General features: G+C 56.5%; 5 protein-coding genes across 5 annotated transcripts; 2 read left to right on the top strand and 3 right to left on the bottom strand.

The window, feature by feature from the left end:
* Nucleotides 1-495: 495 nt before the first annotated feature.
* RIB3 (3,4-dihydroxy 2-butanone 4-phosphate synthase) lies at nucleotides 496-1,272 on the top strand (the record flags this gene model as incomplete). Its single annotated transcript, XM_028639001.1, has 2 exons — nucleotides 496-559; nucleotides 635-1,272. 2 exons carry the CDS (start codon nucleotides 496-498, stop codon nucleotides 1,270-1,272), a joined length of 702 nt encoding a protein of 233 aa, XP_028496542.1.
* Nucleotides 1,273-1,616: 344 nt separating this feature from the next.
* D7B24_004835 (uncharacterized protein) lies at nucleotides 1,617-3,016 on the bottom strand (the record flags this gene model as incomplete). The annotated part of the gene is made up of 2 exons (XM_028639000.1): nucleotides 1,617-1,896; nucleotides 1,971-3,016. The coding sequence occupies 2 exons, from the start codon at nucleotides 3,014-3,016 to the stop codon at nucleotides 1,617-1,619; spliced, it is 1,326 nt and encodes a 441-aa protein (XP_028496541.1).
* Nucleotides 3,017-5,322: 2,306 nt separating this feature from the next.
* D7B24_004834 (uncharacterized protein) lies at nucleotides 5,323-6,386 on the bottom strand (the record flags this gene model as incomplete). The annotated part of the gene is made up of 3 exons (XM_028638999.1): nucleotides 5,323-5,449; nucleotides 5,512-5,970; nucleotides 6,037-6,386. The coding sequence occupies 3 exons, from the start codon at nucleotides 6,384-6,386 to the stop codon at nucleotides 5,323-5,325; spliced, it is 936 nt and encodes a 311-aa protein (XP_028496540.1).
* Nucleotides 6,387-10,833: 4,447 nt separating this feature from the next.
* Nucleotides 10,834-12,078, top strand: D7B24_004833 (uncharacterized protein; the record flags this gene model as incomplete). Its single annotated transcript, XM_028638998.1, has 2 exons — nucleotides 10,834-11,853; nucleotides 11,911-12,078. 2 exons carry the CDS (start codon nucleotides 10,834-10,836, stop codon nucleotides 12,076-12,078), a joined length of 1,188 nt encoding a protein of 395 aa, XP_028496539.1.
* A 267-nt stretch (nucleotides 12,079-12,345) lies between these two features.
* On the bottom strand, nucleotides 12,346-13,659 carry D7B24_004832 (uncharacterized protein; the record flags this gene model as incomplete). Its single annotated transcript, XM_028638997.1, has 3 exons — nucleotides 12,346-12,416; nucleotides 12,514-13,199; nucleotides 13,346-13,659. 3 exons carry the CDS (start codon nucleotides 13,657-13,659, stop codon nucleotides 12,346-12,348), a joined length of 1,071 nt encoding a protein of 356 aa, XP_028496538.1.
* Nucleotides 13,660-19,505: the final 5,846 nt, after the last annotated feature.

The following is a 19,505-nucleotide window of genomic DNA, read 5'->3' as shown; positions in this document are numbered from 1 at the left end:
AGCATGAGCATGTCAAAGCCGCAGTCAGGCGGTGCCAGGGCAGTGGGTCATTGCCCCTCCTCCGCCGGCCTCGCCGTCCTGAGTCAAGAGCAGCCGAGAGCGGGACGCTACACTGATGCTCGTGCTTGCCCAGGCGCAGTCGGTCCCACGACACCGATCTGGCATCCCGCTTGAGTACCTTAGGTAGTAGGTACTAGGTTCAACATCGCCAGATCTCTTGGGTTCTCCTCTCATCTGTTTTCTTCCACCTCTTCACGACCGACCAGACCATATTGCTCGACCCAATCGACAGTCACCCGCGCGCTGCTTGCCGTCGCTTCACCTTTACCCCTCCACTCGGCACATGTCCATAGGACCCCTAAAAACTTCGCCGACCCCTCTGTGAACGCCCGGAAAGAGTCACCACCTCACCACCGCAACCACCATCGCCAATCTCCCTCCGGCGACACCCTCCAAACTCGATTGCGATACCCAACATTCACAGCGAACGCAACCATGCCCTCTTCTACATTACCCGCGTCGGCTTTCGACACGATCCCCGACGCCATCGCCGCATTCCGTACGTCCCATTGATTGCGCCTTCCTCCCCCAAATCCAAGTCCGATCACCATGCTAACACAAGTCCCCTTCCTAGGCAACGGCGAATTCCTCGTTGTCCTCGACGACCCTTCGCGCGAGAATGAAGCCGACCTCATCATCTCCGCCCAGTCTATAACCACAGCCCAAATGGCTTTCATGATCCGCCACTCCTCCGGCCTCATCTGCGCACCGCTGGCCCCCCACCTCACCGAGTCTCTCGAGCTGCCGCAAATGGTCCCCCTGACCGCGACCCAGGATCCCCGCGGCACCGCCTACACCCTCTCTGTCGATGCCGCCGACCCCTCCGTCACCACCGGCATCTCTGCCCACGACCGCGCCCTGACCTGCCGCACCCTCGCCGCCAAGGGCTCCAAGCCCGCGGATCTCCGCCGCCCCGGCCACGTCTTCCCGCTGCGCGCCCGTGAGGGCGGCGTCCGCGTGCGGCCCGGTCACACCGAGGCCGCTGTTGACTTTGCCAGGCTCGCTGGCACCGGCGACGCTGGCGTCATTTGCGAGCTCGTCGAGGACGGCGTCGAGGTCGAGGGCAAGGCCCTGCGCGAGGGCGGCGGCATGATGCGCGCCGAGGGCTGCATCGCGTTTGCCCGCAAATTTGGTCTCAAGGTCGTCACCATTGCCGATCTGGTCGCCTACCTCGAGAAGACGGAGGGGAAGGTTGAGGCCAACGGAGCGTGAAAGGAGACGAGCTGTACGAGCTCTGCATAAGGGATGCACGGGGGAAGGGAAGGGATGCGAGGTGAAGGAGGAAACGGAGCAATGCAAAATGGCCAAGTTGCGGGAAACAATCAAAAATGCAGATTGCCAATTATTATTATTTTGGCCATCTAGCCGAGGTTGGACATGTACATACACACAAATCACCCCCACCATCTGTTGTGCGACTTTTCGAATACAAGGAGGCAAGATCTTGATTCTACATGCGTGTGCCAGTACCCGTTTCTCATTCTCTGTCTTCTTCGCAGGTCCTCTCTTTCTAAAGATGCTTCCCCTTAACCCCTTGCCCACATATCCCTCCAGCTTTACCAAGTCGTACACTGCATGCCGCCATCCAGCCACTCGGGCAGGTCAAACTCCACGTCGTAGGTCGGATTCGCCCTGTGCTCGTCCTCGCTGACCGGGTCCCAAGCCCAGCGGTCCGCATACTCGGGCGCCAGTCGCCCGAACAGCATGTCGACAATGTAATCGCCAATGACGGGCAGAAACTTCCACCCGTGGAACGAGCCGCCCGTCGCAACAAACAGGTTCGCGCAGTGGGGGTGCGGCGTGATGAGAAAGTCGTGCGACTTGGTCGTGGCGTCCCTGCGTCGACAGTTAGCTCGGTCGAGAAATACGCCGCGGGGGTGGCGACCGGGAAGCCAGAGAGAACAACTGACCAGCACATGCGGAACCTCTCAATCTTGACGCCATCGACCTCCTTGCCGTACAGGCCCCTCATGGTGCTGAGCGCTCTCTTCTCGAACCGCGAGGAGAAGGCGCGGCCAAACCACGTGGCGTACTGCTCGTCATCCGGCGCCATCGACATGCGCTGGCCCGAGGCCTTGTGAAGCTGCATGTTGGTGAAGCTCATGTCGCAGTTGAACTTGATGACGCCCTCGGCAGTCATGCCCATGCTCTCGCCCTTGACCTGCGGCAGGACGTTCTTGCACACCGGCACGCCCGTGTACTTGTCCTTCTGCGCGCCGGTAAAGCGCCCCGTGAAGCTGACGGCACCCGTGGCCTCGACCCTATGGCCTGCATGCAACTCCGCTCTGTCAGGCGCGCTATCGGCCAGGAGCAAAGGTGTCCGAGCCCCGGTGCAGAGGAGCACCGCGTCCGCGCGCATCTCGTCGCCGCCTCTGAACTGCACGCCGACGCAGGCACCCACTTCGTTGAAAATGAGCTTCTCCACGTCGCCGACGTGGTGCCGCACCCCCTCAGCCTGGGCAGCCTGCAGGACGGCCCCGAGGGCCTTGTCGGCCTCGGCCCAGCCGCAATCTGGATTGTACATGATCTTATCAAGTCCCTCAAATTCGCCGTCAGCAAAGGCGCCGTTAAAGCGCCTCCGAACCTCATCGACGTCAAGCCACTCGGCGCGGCTCTGCACATTCAGCTTTTGATAGTTGCGCATGCTTCCATTGCTGAAGTTTCCCGGATCGGCCCGCAGCATGCCGACCTGGTGGTAGTAAGGGGTGTATAGTTTGTCCTCGCGCCACTGCTGCATGGCCTTAACCATCATGCGCATGTACAGAATGTCTGCATAGTCGTCCCGCACTATCTTGTTGATGTCGTGTGAGGCGGCGCGCGGGTTGGCGAGGAGCGTTGTGTCGATGAGCGTGACGACTTTGTCCTTGTGGCTCTTGGCCAGGCTGAGCGCGGTTGCAGCACCAAAGTTGCCGCCGCCAACAATGATGATGCTCTGCGCTTGAGTAATGTCGGCCATTGTAACAGATGCTGTAACTGGCTGGATGCGTGGCTTGACCTAAAGCTTGTTGCATATTAGTCAGGGCTGCGAATCAACACAACCCAAAACGATGTCTGCGTTGCCCCTTTTATATAGCACATGGGCTAAACGTCATACAAGGGGAACAATCACGAAAGGAGGAAGCTCAGTGAGGCTGGGCCGACCGAAAGACATCGAACTGCGCGGGCTGGTGGGACGACAACGCATTGTGCCCACACTCATCTTACTTGGTGATGCGCTCTTCGTAGAAAACCTGACCCCGTGGGTCGTGGCTGCTGGAGGATGATCCTTTAGGCGTATCGTTCGATCACCACCCCGAGCAAGTCGGCGCAAAGAGCGGCAAGAACACTTTGGCAGTCAATTTTCTTCTGGACCAAGGAGGCGGTTGCGCAATCACTGAGTTCTGGCCCAGTGAAATGCTGGAGTTATGATGCAGGGATCCGCAGCCAAGGCGAAAGATCAGTCGGAAGGTGAAGGATTCTTGCCCGATATACCCTTTTCCCCTTTCTCGGCGTAGAATTTAAGAGTTCAAGCTGCATCAGATGCACCGTCGCGTAGGGTCAAGCGTGACGACGCCGGGAGGGGGTTACGCCACGCCGGCTAGGAGTCGGCCTAGTGCCGGCCCCGAATTGCTCTCGGCGGCGCTTGCGAGGCGGCATGGCCAATGAGACCATGTGGAAGCATCATAGCGTTGTTTTCTCTCTTCTTTTGATGCTTTTCGTGGTGTTCTTTCAGCGGCAGACGCGAGATGTTTCCTCTTTTCTCGTACTAGATGATCCGCTCTCGGCCGAGGCCGTGCCATCTTCCACGACATGGCAACTGATTCCACTCGCATTTGCCTTCGAACACGAGGAATCTCAACTTTCTTTTTGCAAGGCGGAATAGCGTGTCTTGTCCGAATGTTCGCCACTCATGACCATCGAGATGCAGGAGCACACCAGAAACATCGGATCCACGGTAGGCAGCCTGCAGCCCCCTTTCGCGAAATTCGTTGGGCAATGCGGTGAGCCGATGCAGAGTCCCGATCGTAGACCTAGACCCAATCAAATTTCGCAATTCGTCACATCTAGATGCCACTGAAGGACTCTATAACGCAGGTTAGCGCAGTGGCGCAACGAACCTGCACAATACAGTTGCGTCCCGCGTCGAGTGCATGTGGCTTACTGAGAACTGATAGTCGCTGGGCCTCTGTCCCATGCAACCCACCGCATTCGATCATTTTACTCGTCTACAGACCAAGTCCTACCCTCTCAGGTCTCCTAGGTTCAGCTTTCTCTGTTTGTCAACTCACACCGACCGAATTAACCAATACCCTCTGTAGCGTGCGTGCTCCACGCCCATGACGCACATCATGGGTGTTTGCACGTGTGCGTGCGAACAAAATGACCCTTGCCTTGGTCGATGTCGCCTGCCGCCTCTTTTTAAAGACCCTCATGCGCACGCTATCCTAGAATTCGGCGTTCTAGTGGGGGACTTAGCCTCCCGTTGTTGACTACAGCTGCTTAAAGGCTATTCTTTTGCCAGTGTTTGCTGCCCTCTGGAGAGAGTGTCGCCTTTGGCGATAGCATTCTCATGGCAACATTCCTGTGGCAATAGGCCAGGAAGCACTCTAATAGCTGCCTCGTTGCTTGGGCAGCTATGCAGCGTGTCTGCATTGGCATAATTTCAATGACGAGGCGGATGAACGAGCTTGTGGATGACAGAACCGCAGGGCGGGAATATCACCAGACACGGAATAAAGTCCGGTGGCTGACGGCCAATCAGACGAGTTACTGATGACGTCCCAGCGACAAGGAAGCGAGGAGGGAAGGAGGGGAAGAAGGCAGAGCGAAGCCATCCTAGCCTCGGTGACGATTCGACGCAGGGGGAGGAGGAAGTTTCCCCGTACAGAGACTGTATTTCATGGTGCAGAAAAAACGTTGGTGGATGTGGAAGCAAACATATATTTCCACGTCTTTGGCGCCACAATATTTGGAGGAACCCCCCATAGGGCCTCCAAAGGATGAAGCTGATACCCCAAGTTAATAGAGGGCCATATGGTGATTGGTCCAGACCTCGAGCGCAACAGGCCTAGCAGATGGCATGCCGGTCGGGAAGTCAGGCGCCACAGGATCTGGGGGATCAAACGGCGGAGCCAGCAGAGCCAAATTGCCCCCAAACCTGACACGAAACGGTGTTCCAACAGCAAGACCACCGCCGCGCTGCGCGTGAATAGTATTGTGGAGCGCCTCCAGCCATACCGAGGGCCAGGGCATAGGATTGTAGAAACTCCAGTCTAGCCGCGGTCATGGAACATCGTGCTTGACATTCTGCATGTGTCGCTCAAGCTGGTCCTTCCTGGCAAACCCGTCCTTGTTAGGGCAGCCGGGCTTCATACATTTATATGGCTTTTTATGTTTGTCCATGTGTTGTCTGCGGAACGAGTCAGTGAGCTGGATAGTGACGAAACAATAGGCCAGAGTGCGACGACTGACCGAAACATGCAGTTGCGCTCAAAAATAACTAACTGGCCATGCATATCCACTCCACCTTTGGTGCAGCTCATGCCGTATTTACAGGTGTAGGTGCCCTTGCCCCTATTTCGAAGGGCATCCATGTCCGGGTCTGCGAGGGCGTCGTTGTCTGCACCTGACTCAGACCTTTCTGAAGGGCGCGAGTAATTTTGATCAGATGCCGGCGAGGGTTTGTCGATCCTCGCAGGCTCGGCCAGTACTGGTTGGTGGCCCTCGAGCCTGGGATCCCGTGACGGGTCATGGACCGACTGGCCGCCGCTGGACCTTGAGAAGGTTGAACTGGGGCTGGGAATGTGCTCCGAGACGGACACGGACATGGACACGGGTCGGGCGTGGCCAGCCGAAGGGTGGAGTACGGGTGGTCTTTGCCACGCCTGGCTGAAGCCGTCGACGGTACTTTTCAAAGTAGATTGCATATCTCTATCGCGAGTCAGAAACTGCATCGGGCAACAAGGACTAAACTTGACGTCTGGCGAGTGAACCCACTTCAAGATCCGATGAGACGCGTCGACGTCTTGCAAGCTCATGGCGAGGGTGTATCTTCTCGCCGTCCTATCTTCGACCATGGCGCCGTACGCTCTTTGTTTAATTCGCCGGTCGTCGACAATCTCATCGGCAATTTGCGACACCATGGACAATAGATGAATAATGATGTCACCGAGATCTGCGACAAGACCGGCGTCGGTGTGCTCCTGTCGCGTTGGGAGAGTAGCCAGGGCAAGCTCGAAGCGCCTTTCAATGAGTTGTCTGAAGAACTCAGGCGAATCGTCGGATGACTGCGGTTGCATGAGGGCGTAGACAGACATGCCCGCGCTACGGGGCGATTGAGACAGCATGGTGAGAGGCGCGGGCGCTCAGGAAGAGGCCGCGCTGAGGAGTGTCGTACTGACGGGACGTTGGGCCAGTTGGGCAGATGGGCGTGCGCCGGAGTCGAGATGACGTGAACGGTTGCGGCGAAGGTAATGAGATGCCGGGGACTCCAGCGTACCGCGCTGGCCACGAGCGGTTGGATACTGCTATTTCAGTCGTGCGCGTTGAATCCACAGTCGCTGTTCAGGTAAGTTGGGCCGAGTAAAGGGTGAAGATCAGTCAGGCTTGGGTCCTGGACAGGTCTGGTGGTGCAACCCGGAGAGGCAGGCGGGCAGTAGGCACATAGGCATTTACTGGCCCTACCTAGGTGCCTACAGAAAGTACTGGCTGGCGATGGGCGACTGGTCGACAGGTCGACAGGATGGACAACACAGTCAGCTTTCTACTGGGCACCCAAGGCAGGCAAGGTAGGTAGGCAAGGTAGGGAAGGTACCTTCCTACCGCAAAAGGCGAGGCACGGCGAGGCAGGCAAGGAAGGGCAAGGAAGGGGCAGGCGGCATGGCATGGCATGGCATGGCATGGCATGGCGTGGCACGGCACGGCATGGCAGTGGCAGCGGCGGCAACAGCGCGGCAGCAGCAGCAGCAGCAAGCAAGCAAGCAAGCAAACACCCTTCACAAGAGGCAGGCGGGATTGGCGCGTTCAGGAAGGTGCAGTGCAGTCGGTGGCCGTGAAGGGGCCGCACCACTCACGTGTTGAATCGTCTTATAGGCTTCTGGCGTCCGGTGTGGCGTTTTTATCATGAAATGGCCGTTCGCGTGTGGGATGCCATGGATGGTGCCCGCACAGGCGCCCCTGACCGCGAGGGAGAAGAAAGGAGCAAGTTGCTTCTTCGAGCCAGCTCTCCTATCCGTTGGCCAACCTTCCCAAACTCAACACCACAACCAGCCCGCTGCATTGCGCTCAAGCCACTATCGCCACGCATGAACAGAGCCTTGGCCTGTTGACTTTTTCGTTTTCCACTCGAGTGCGTAGCTTGACACCTATGCATTCCACAGCGCTTACTTCTCCAAGGTAGGTGGGTACTCATCAAATGCGCAGCTCAACACCTCAGGTAAGGCATCATCTTTACCTGCCTGCCAACCTGCTCACCTACTTACCAGAGCATACCTGACTGGCGGTGGCGTAACTTTTGGCGAGGGAGTGTAATGTAAGGCAATGGCAGCAGGGGATGGAGGCCCGCAAGTTGACATTCGCCAGAGTCTAGATCACGTCGTCTCAGTCAAAGTGGTCGAGAGCTGAGGGCAACCGTCATCTGACAATAAGCAAGACGACCCTTGCCCCTGGCCAGCGGGGCATTGGAGCGGCCCCCATACTGTAGGGCGACTCGCAGCCTCAAGACCTCGACGATGACCATTGACCTCCATCGACCGCTGTCTAGTGACGACGCCCATCACCTCTGCTGTCTCGTCACACACACGGACCGGGGAGGTTTCGGCAAAGGCTCTCAATGGTGGGCATGCTAACCGATTGCAACCCCTCTCTGTATGTATCAGTGTGCTGGCCAACGAATCGGGGCGAAGACACGGATGCGAGTGCAGGCGTGCAAAGATGCGGGCCATCGAAGGCCAAAGACCAGGATCATCGATTTCCGAGACGGCCGGAACATCGATTTCCTACTTCTTCATTAGTCGTGCTACTGTCGGTACCCGTGCCGCGTCTTCGTTGTTGAGTTGTACAGGCAGGCCCAGGATGGATGGCAGACTAGGGTCAATGCCCGAAGGGGGTGCTGTGCAGCCTGATTGCTCTTTCACCTTCGAAAAGGAAGCAAAGACGCGAGCCTGTTCGATCGACAGGCGGTGGGGGTCATCACGTACATTGGATAGTCGATGCATGTGGCCAAACGCCGAAGCCCCTGTCATCGGCTCAGGGCTTGCAAGTTTGCATGTTTGCTCTGTGCCCCTTGACCTATCTTGCATCGTCTCCTCATGTCGACAGTTCGCGTGGGGAACGGATGGCACGCGAAGGTGTCAGAGCGTGCCGTGGTCGTATGCAGTCCGGAGGCGACGGAATGAAACAGCATTGTGGCAGAGACATGTTAGTCGGGTAGCTTCAGTGATCTGCATCTATTAAGACGTGCGGATCGATGCACTTCCATAGGAGGCAGACGGGTACCTTGAGGAGGTAGGTATGGCAAATGCTAAAAATGGGGTGATGGGACCCTCTCCCGCTTGCCAGGTGGCAGGTCAGAGACGGTTCACAGCGAACGAACGGAAACAGTCCATGCTGTCCGTGGTGTCCGCTTGCCGTGTGCTGAATTGATGATAGTCACAACCAGTTGAGAGAAACTCACCTTACCTTTCTTCTTCCACATCTGTCTCTCTGCGCGTCCTCATTAACCTTCCTCGGCGACCAAGGCGCAACGCCCGGTTAGCGTGGAAACTGTTTGACTCGAACCTGCTAAGCTCTCGGGCCACACGGCCGCGTCCGTTGTCACAACTCACTGCACGACACTGGCGGCGGCTTCCTTACTGCCACGCAGCCCACCGTAGCTGCCCTTGCTACCATACCTCCTTGGCTGCCGACTTCCCCGATTCCAAAGCCGCCCGCACACCCACGCCAGCCCCCGGGCCCAGATCCCCCTCCCCCCTCTTGCCTTGAGCATCCTGCAGGGCGTGCGTTCAGCCCGCAACTCCCGACTCCACTTCCACTTCCACTTCCACTCACCTTCCCGGAGTACGGGCGTGTGCAGCAGCTTCCTGTGCTTCACTTGGTGGTTACTGCCTACCTAAGGTCAGGTACCTTACGTTGAGCTCCTTCTCGGCCAGAACCCACCGTCCGTCACTTCCCAGGTACCTACTTCTCCTCACGTCACTCTCGGTTGCCTCCAGCGAAGGCGCCCAAGTACGAATACGCCGACCTTGCACCGCGCTGTTCGTTGTCTCAGCTCGTAACCAGGGTTGGCTCCAAGCTCTCCACCACTTGCACCTCACATCGCATTCTCACTCTTACGTCCGCCGGACAGGAGCAAGTTGGCCGCCAATCCCTCCTGTTCGTAATTCCATCTGACCCTGCCTTTTTATCATTATCCTCTTAGATACTCGTTATTTTCCCCCCATCCACTGTTGTCCCTTCGTGCCCCCCCCCCCCCCCCTTGCGTCTCGCCCGGCCATTTTGAAGCCCAGATATGAGCCGTAGTTGGGCCTGATGGTCGCTCCTCCGCCAAAGCGGGCTAAACGTTCGCATCAAGCCAACCCTCATCCTCATGCCTCCGCTCACCAGCACGCCCATCGGCCACCCGCTCTTCCTCAGTTGAACCTTCGCCCTCCCTTGCAACGTCCAAGCGAGGTCCCGAGCTGTGGCGATTCCGACTCGTCATCATCCTTGCACCGTCATGGACTTGGTACCGACATCAGCCTTGACTCGGAGGACTCACGAGATTTCGATACCTTCTTTCCCGCCTTCGACGACTTCCAAGCTTCTGACTCAGTCTTTTGGCAGGCCCCAGCCGCAGCTACATGCCCCAGCGAGGCGTCCCAGATAGTTGGGTCGGTGCCTCATCCCGCCTTTTCTGGAGCATCTCTTCCTGAGCCGCTCTCTCTTGTCAGCCATGTGCCGTTTGGTCGCTTTGCCCGTAGGTGCACGTCATCCTGCCCGTCAACAAGCCCTGTTCCCTGTTTCCTCTTGGCCCATCCTCTCAGTGATCACTGCACAAGCAATATCCTTGAACAAACCCGAGTCCCGAGTCTCAACACTGACATCGTTCAGATCGCCCTGCGTCTCACCCTTGGATCGCGACCAACGGCTCGTCCATTCAGTTTGGGGACCCTGTACGAAAGGCGGTCCTTCCGGCAGCCCTCGAAGGAGTCGTTGCCTTTGAGTCCAGTCTGCCATCTAAAGACGTGCGTCGGGCCACCCGAGATTTGTTGAATCCTTTCCAGGATAATGCTGTCGAGAGAATCCCAGCCTTGAGCAGACCGCGCACCCTAGAAAATGGCGAGGTCAACGGATACATCAAGTGTCGCTTCCACGGCATGCGGCTTCGTTCTCCCCCTCGGGCTCTGTCCACTCGGACCAGCAACGGTGCTCGCCAGGCGTTACAAGGCCGCCCAAGCCTTCATCGACGCGGGCTCGGGCCGGCATGCCAACCACGACTTCCCACCGTGGCGCCGCATGCTTTGGCAAAGCCCACCCCTAAACCATATGCACCAACAACATGCAAACCAGTGCTTCGTACCGATGCAGTAGATCCGCCACCCTTGTTTGAGGAGCACATTCAACGACTACCCCACGACTTTGGCCAAGACTTGAAATTGAGCCCGGCCGACTGGCAATTTTTCGTCTTTTGTAAGTCTTGACATATTACACCAAGCTCGGGAAACCAGGTCTAAGAGTAGTTCAGATCGCAATGCGTGGTGTTCCGGGAGAGCAATTTTGGATGCCACCAATTGCTGGCTCGTCAATATTATCCAGATGGCTCCCAGAAGCCAGGCTGTGCTTCACGCCATGTTAGCACTTGCCGGAACCTACGTCCTCGACTACTTACCTGATGAGCGTGTGAGACAACGGTCCAATGCACATTACAATGCTGCCGTAGGACTCCTGACAAAAGATTTGCGTGAAGAGGCAGAGCAAAGACCCGGCGGCGGCGAGAGCATAGTCGCAGCCATCGCTCTGCTGAACATGCTAGACGTCGTATCGCCTGAACGTCGGCGCTCCAAAAAGGAGGTTCCCAGATGGCTGGAAGGCGCCCAGGTTGCATGCAAGGTACTTGATGTTACTGACCCCGGTCACCGATACTGGCACATCAACAACGTGCAGCCCTCAGATGCCCGAGTCGCCAACACTGTCATCACCAGTCGAGCGGTAGTCCTTGCCCTCCCCATGACGCGCTTGAATAAGGCTAGCTCGGACAGCACGCACTTCCAGTGGCTCCTTCTGCAAAGCACGGAGGAGAACAGCCGCAAGATTCACGGGGCTTGCGGCTGTGCGCCTCGGCTTCTGCATAGGTTTGCCCTCATCACTCACCTTGCTGCCCTGATAGAGGAAGAGCCAGAGTCCATCGTCCTGCCGGTCGGGGCCGATGCCGTCGCTGAGGAACTTAACGAATTTCGTCAATGGTCCGAGCTGAACCGCGAAAGCCACAGCTCTGTGGAGGCGCTCCTCAGTAACTGCGACCTGCAGCTTAACCCTCAAGGCATTGTCACGAACAAGGCCAGCATGACTGACCTTACAGCGGAAGCTTGGCGGCTGGCAGCCATGATCTATCTGCACTGTCGACTATCGCGGCTACCGCGTTCGCATCCAGACGTTGTTAAACAAATGTCATACCTTGCAGCTTGCATCAGGCGCATGCCAACCTCAGGACCGCTATTCACTGCCCAGGCCCCTTTCTTCCCTGTATTTCTGCTGGGGCTTCTGGCTGTGCACCCTGATCACAAGCTCTGTGCTGAAGGCTGGTTCCAGTCGGTGATACAAACATCTTGTCGATCGGTAAGTGTAGACAATCTGACATGCCGCCGTGGGATGTAGCTAAAGACGCCTGAACAGAGCGTCCCTCCAGCGTATGAGGCCTTGCAACGCATTCGACATTGGATGAAAGATGAGATACTCGACGATGACGTCGAGATACCCGAGAATATCCCGTTGCGATCTCCATGGTGGGAAAAGATGGTGGCACGAGTCACCGAGGAAGAAGGCATCCTCTGCCTCATCTGAATCTACTTCCTCGGAGAGTCTCACGAGGCTTTTTAAGATTGAGTCTTATTCTCATTCATCCATGTCTTGACTCTGCCCAAGAGCCTCTTCTATACCTATATACTCTCCTGGGAGAGATCGTCGTCATGTGGTCATGATGCGAGACCCGGAGGTGATATTCTGAAGCGTATCTATGGTTTTTCTCAACGTTTCTTCCCAGAAGCCGCCACTTTTGGACTCATTCCCCGATCGGTCGCCCGTGTCAGCAGCTTGGAAGAGTCCAAAGGACTACTGCATGTCACTGATGGCAGAGTCAGCAGGCGAGCCCGCTCGGCCTTTCTTCCGGAGCAGGTACTGGTCTGTGCCATGTCAGCATTCCGGACAGTCTATCACTTGAGACCAGGGTGTCATAGCATTGACCTGAAGAGGGTGTTGGGGGGGAAGGGGTTCACATACACATCTCTGATCCAGGGGCCTTCCAGACCTTGAGGACCTCCAAATTGGCAAGGCCGCAAAGCTGACGGACCCTTTCGACGCCGTTTTTGTGTGCATCGAACCAGTCCATCTCGCACCCCGAGTGTAACATCCGTCCCTCACCAATGTCAATATCACGGCGGGCGCGGAAGAAGAAACGATGGCGGCATTGCTTCTCATCAAGCTCCGCACATATATCCCAATCGTCAGGCTTGAGGATGTCACCGCCGAGCAGGCGGTTCGCGTGCTCAAATCCGTTGGCCCAGAATCGGGCAAAGAGGTCCTCGTGGGCGTGGTAGGCAGCCCAGATCTTGTCGCGATGGTCGGCCAGGGTGTGTCCATCCATGCCGGCAAGGATGATATCCGATTCCTGCAACAGAGAAGCCCACTTCTGGAGAGAGGTGAGGGCTGTGTGAAACTCGTCGTTGAAGAGAACGGAACCAAGAGAGAGGAGTACGCGTGGTGTCGAGGGCGGAAGGGCGGCAACAAATGCGTAGCCTGCAGAGAAGTCGCCCCAAAGGCCGGCGGTCAGGACTCGCGAGTGTTTGGTTGACAACGTCTCAAGATTGAACGAAAGAGAGGCTTGGGAGATGTCTAGAGCAAGGTAGGTCGTCTTGGACTCACGCTGCTCAAGCTCGGCCAAGAGGATGCCAACTTTGCGGAGGTCGCTGTATCATGTCAGTTTGTTTAGTACACAACGGCGCTGGGGAGTGAATCTAAGTTTCGGAAGCATCTTGAACACTGCGGCGGTGTGTGGACGCGAGAACAAGAAAGACAATAAAGGCTAAGGTAGGGGATGGGGGAATGAACACACCCAGCACCCAGATCGACCATGACAGATTCCTCCGGGATATATGTGGCAATCTCAGGACTGTTGGCCTCGAAAAGTTTCATCTCATCGGTGGCCTGATAGTTCTCAGGCGTGAAGATAATCTCGGCCCAGATGGCGAGCCCCTTGTCGTCGTATAGGAGCTCGTCGGGAAGAACGATGGGGCTTTCCTCAGGGGTATCGTAGAGGGCGTCACGAAGACGAGCCAGGACCGTAGCACCCATGGTCGAACCTCCAATATCGATGACAGCACCATGGGTGATGTCCGCACCGATGACGGTCTGCGTCTTCTTAGACATTGCAATTGTAGAGTGTGGGGACGGTGTTCGCTTATGGTCCAGTGCTGATGATTTGCTAGTTTACGAGGCGAATGTGAGACAGCGTGAAGAAGATTTGGTTGTTTTGCCCAATGTCTTAAGGAGCAATTGTCGAGCAGAAGGAAATCTGTCTTGCTTTCTTTCCATGGATCGTGACGCTTGGTGTGTGGTGTGAGAAAAAGGTCCTCATGTAGGCCGTCTTTATAGGAATAGAAATTGAGAGTAGTGGTTGAATGCGGGATCCCATTGATTCATGCTTCTTGGTGAATATAAATCCCATGTAAATCGAAGGTATATGGTCGTTTGGGGGCGAGACGCTGTGCGGACCATGTGTGATGGAATGTCAGTTGCACAGTTGGTCGCGCCAGTCCAGCGAAGACGGTACGCGTGTCGCGGTGAATGAATGTCTGATAACGATCCGCTCAGTAACGGCACCGGGACTTCGCTTATACGCCAAAAGAGTTTGCAAAATTCGTGAATGCTCTAACATACTGAGAGAACAAGGTAGTGCTACGCCGTGGGATAGCGAGATATTTATGACTTTGACGTCCATGTTTGTTGAGGAGGGCTGAGAAGGGCCTCTTGACACTCCTGTGACTTTGTCTCGCCTCCCACCACCCCCTCCTCCTTTGATCCTCTCCGCAACAGTCTATTCAACATAACAGACGGCCGGTCCTGTCAGCGTAGCCATGTCGTTCTGGTTCACCGTCGGAGCTGCAGTCCGCTTCCGGGCTATACAAGGGACCAATAACTCAAAGCAGAAAATATGCAGCATGCGCCAAGGTGGCCAGTCAATCAGCCTTGCCTTCTCCAAAATGATGCCCCCGTATCCCTGCTCCTAGCCCCCTCTTCATGTGCCCAGCTTGCAGACCACCCTACGATTGCCATGAAGCCTGGACCCCCACCACTGACGACAGGCAGGGCTGTGACATGCCGCACGATAGGAACAGGGTCCCTCAGTTGACTTGATTACGTCGCCAGCCGTCCTGCGGCTTGAGATTTATCATCACACACCAATACGCCAGCCAGCAGAGCCGGTGTCCCCCGAATATCATCGGAGAAAACATGAGAAGGGTCGTGCCCTCCACCCCGCCCTCTATCTGCTCGTGCCGCTATCAAACAACTTTTCTCTCTCAGAGACACGGCCGGTCTCTAGCGCCGGCTGCGAATCGGAGCGTGCCGAGTCCTTGGTGACAGATAGTCCATGCACGGGGAAAGAGGGGACCGTCGTCAAGGCACAATCTGGGAGCCCTGCGGGACCACGAGGTTACACCATGTCGCGCGCACCACGGTTCCCAAGAACTGGCCATTGGCCACCCCACTTACGAGAGTGGTTCTACCAAGGGACGGGCTGCGCCTGAGCCAGTGGCAGCAGGCTTGATCAGGCGGCAGCATGGGTTGGATCAAAAGCTCCGGTCAGATCTCACATGATATACACCCAAAGCACAACCAGTCCTGCAAGATTGACTTTCCGCGAATTGCCGTGTGCCAACTTGGCTGGCTGGCAATCAAAGGCGGCGTACCGTCCACGGCCAAGACGTAAGAGATTGGGGGGCGGGGGCCCGGGGGGGCGGGGGAGACAATCGGTAAGAACGAACTTCAACAATTCATCACAGTTAACCTCTCCTCAACCAGGCTGCTTGGGGATGCGGTCAATCTGGGGTCTCAGTTGGACAGCAGAACTGAAGAGGATCGGCCCTGCAGCGTAGATCAAGCGGGCAAGTGGCATGTTAGAAGAAGAAATCAAATAACCCACGGAACTGGAGACGCGGATTCCAGGAAGACACGTCCGGGGGTTTCACGGACAGTACTCCGCTAGGCTTGCAAGTCGTTCGCTGGCGGACCTCCACGTCGTCTGGCAGGGTTCTTTCTCCGTGACGCGGGGGGGTCGGTTTCTGCTAGGTTGGAGCGAATGGATCCTTGAGTATCTGCAACGGGTGTCAGTGCAAGCGCCACCGAACGAAAATATTTCTTTTGGTGTCGTCTGGGTCCCCTTTCCACCAGGCAAAGACGACCAATGTTGCTCGGTCAAGTCAGATGACGATATCGCATGCGCTCCGCAGCCATGGACCCAGACGACCCGCAAAGTCTGGGGGCCTCTTTTTGTTCACCGCCTGGCTCAGCGTGTTGACCGAGAAACTTCTCCTGACGCTGGAGATCTCCTTCACAGCAGAGTCCGAAAGGGCGGATGCGACCGTGTGGCGCTGCGATAAAACGGTCCTCATGATGACTGCAGCTTCGTCTGCCAACGCCAAGATATTTCAGTTGTGCCATTGGGGCGTCCAGGTGCAGCTCGCGTCGCAACAGCAGCACCAATCTCGAAAGATCCAGACCCGACTTCTGGGAGCTCCCCGCCCCCTCTCGATATCCTGGACACGGCTTCTCTCCCCAATGGACAGCAGCAAAGGATGTGTGTGACCAACATTGAAAGCTGCGTCTCTTGCTGACTGAGCTGAACAAATCAAGACGTCCTGGCCCATGTCGACATCTGCGGATGGCGAGCCGGGGGACAACCTCCGCCTTTTAGCGTCGATAGCGTCGATATCTAGATTAGTCGACATCTCTCCCCTGTCGCGTCAGTCTGGGTCTCTGGGACATGCTGCTCGGATGCTTGGCTCGACCGGTGAGAAGTGCCAGTCTTCCGGGGCGGGCAGGCAGGTCACACCAAATCGTCACCGCATCCCACCGACCACAACACCGCCCCCATGTTGCTCAGCAGACGGGAGGTTGACCTCGATGGCCATCCCGGACGGAGGGGGCGAGCATCTGGGCTGTACGTAGAGAGAGCCTCAAAGCCGTGAGACCGACCCGTCAAGTCGCCTTAGTCAGGGTGACATCCCAGCCCGGAAGCCCGTGCCTCTCTCTACCTGTGCCAACGTGCTCTCGGAGAATTCTTACGTTCGGGGGAAATGGTAGGGCCATTCAGACACTTGGGCCACGGCATCGTGATCCCTGAGAGTCAAGGGTGCGGAGCTCTCGCCAGGTGTAGCGCCCTTTTGCATCGACGGACCCCTACCGATCAGCGTGGAACGGTGGAATTGGTCGGCTTGATTCATGTTGACACGATGCCGTCGGTCTTCGAGCAGCTTGGCAACGGCTGGCCAGGGGCCCCTTCTCTTTCACCCAACGTTGCCTCTACTTGAGACGTTCTGGGTTCTGCGCGCTGGCACTCAAATGCTGCCTCGGAAGCACCATGACTTACAATGCTTTGGACGAGAGTCAGTAGTGGATCCTCTTCCAAGAGTTGGATGATCACGCGGTGTGTGCACGATCGTGGACCGCGAGCTGTCCATTGCTTCTGTGAGGGTCCTCGAAGCCGTCCCGGGCCCTCAGCCACGTTCGGTCCAGCAAGCAGGCCAGCTGTAGATCCAAGTGTTGATCGATCTCTGTGTGCACTCCTTCTACCCACCACAAGTCACCCTTGCGATATGAGTGTGACCAGTAGCCTGACATCGTAGAGGTCCAAGGTCCCACATCCTTGTTCCGACCCAAGAGCACTCGAGGCCTGCAGATGTTCCAACGAGCCGAGTCTTGACCCGTGACTTTCATTCGGATCACTCCTGGTCACGGGCGGGATGCCGTAGCCTTGACCTTGCTGTCCAGTACGCCCAGGGGGGTTCACCGTCGCAGAGTCGAGCTCCAGCCATTGCGTCGTGGTGGCGCATCGAGCTTGGTCGCGATCACAGAAGCTTTCAGATGATACCGCGTACATGACCTCTCTGGGAGAGAGTGAGCGTCAGAAACAAGTGGGAGACCTTTCTCCGCCGGGTAGCCGGATCTCATGGTGAAACCGGTATCCAATTCTGCAGCCTCACCGTAGATCATCGGACGGATATCAGGAATACAACCCATGTTTCAACTTCGCCAAATGGAAGTGGAGTCCCTCCTTCGCGTCCAAAGCCGATGATCAAGTCCAGTTGTTGCACGTTTGTTTCTGGTAAATGGGCCCCTGCCATGACTCGAGTGCCAGTGAGGCGCAACATTGACGGATCATGTGATCAGAGACGTTGCGGCGAGCACTGTGGCGGGTGAATGTCGTCCCCTTTTCTGTGTGCATCTAAGGTCACAGGCGTGGCAAATAAGGCAGCAATCGCGATTGTGATGCTGGTTTTAGGATGTACCCAGACGATGCTGATCAACTGCCATCTATCTGGTAAGCGGCTCTAGGTTTGAGTGCCCGAATCGCCCTACAGAAACTCATGCACCACAAAGGGGTTCGCTGCAGTACGTGGGCCACTAGAGCTGCCGGCATATTAAACTACCAGTCAAGATTGATGGCGGCATCAGATTGAAGTATGCGGGTGTTGAGGGCAACGAGTGGTGTTCATCCAAGGATGATGTCTTGCTCTGACGAACGCTGACTTCCTGAAGAAACGTCTGAATCTAGCTGGCCAATGAACGCATTTCCAACGCATTTCCAACCCATTGTCATTGTAGTAGATGGTGGCACCAGAGCTTCTCACGTAGAAAAGCGTGTCTGATCAAGCTCGATATACGAAGAAGGGCTCTTTCTTCCATCATACATGCGTCGCCTAAGCAAGATGGCGCATGCTCCCTGGATGATGACCGGGTCAGTGGGGAGATGCGGAGCGGGGCGAGCAGTACGAGAAAGGGGGTCTACATCCTGGTGTCAGGTACGGGACGATTCCTGTTGGCCGCGCTGTATAGAGAGGCCATCGAGCAGCGAGTCGTCGGAAGCCTCTGATCGCCTTCATGAGGTTGACCGCAGCACAGGCCTCGCAGACCCATCCACCCTGTTTTTCTTTTCCGTTCCACCATGCTGGGACCAACCCCTAAAAACGACAAGGGTGCCATTCTCTTGTACCGGTCATGACGCCGTTCCAACTATGCCAATGGAAAAGTCAATAGCATGTATGTTGAGTTGACACGGGGAGATGAGTTCACGTGGAGCAAACGAAAATAGCAAAGATTTGGTAAATCACAGAGAAATGGAGGTCGGAGTCATCAACCAAATCATCCCCCCTCCACCTGTACCATACAGACATCCCATGGTCCAAAAACCAGGGAACAGGGGTCGCGCCACAGCATCAGGACGCCTACAGTCAAGCCACTGGCCTGAGCTAGCCTTCAGCTGATGCACACAGTCTCCGCCTAGTCCCCCTTGGCACTGTACACTGGCTTTGGGGTTTGTTTCCCAGGAAGTAACATGGCCAGCATATGCTTGACATCTGGTGGAACCCTGGGGATCACTCACAAGTCTGTCAGCTTCGCTTGTAGTTGGCAAGGTACCTTAGGTAGGTAGTCGAGAGGCTCGGAGGCACTGGGATTGCGGCATCCACCAAGGCCGTCCTCTGGCCTGAAACATACCTGCATGTTCCTGACCATGCGCGAGTGCTGGTGTCGTCTTCGTACTTTGCTCGACACCTTGTTGCTCAATGCGATACAGACTTGGGATGGACTTGCCCAAAGCGAAGCAGTCGCGCGCAAAAGAAAGCTTGCGACCGGCGATGCCGATTGTGGGGTGCGCGTCTCCGGTATGGTGTGGTGGATGTTTTCAAAGATTACTCTCTTGAGGGCAAATCGTTGTCTAAGTATGGCTCCTTGTCGAGGGGCGAGAGGGGGGGAAAGCGGTAATGAGGGGGTTCGTTGACGCGTAAAGGGTGCTGCGCAGACCGGCCGATCTCATTTGCCTAAGATGGAGACGGCAGTACTAATCTTGACCGGCAGATGGCCCATGCATCACGAGTTGCGGTGGACTGCAGAGTGGTTGTATCGCAGCGTCATATGGCGTACGGGAGGAGACCAATCTTGTCAAAAACCAAGCCCTGGAGGATGCAGGCTGCCTCAGAGACCGTCATGGCGCGTTC

The sequence above is a fragment of the Verticillium nonalfalfae genome (genome assembly GCF_003724135.2).
Source record: "Verticillium nonalfalfae strain VnAa140/NRRL 66861 chromosome Unknown scaffold_28, whole genome shotgun sequence".
Lineage (NCBI taxonomy): Eukaryota > Fungi > Ascomycota > Sordariomycetes > Glomerellales > Plectosphaerellaceae > Verticillium > Verticillium nonalfalfae.
This window is presented reverse-complemented; position numbering and strand designations above follow the sequence as displayed.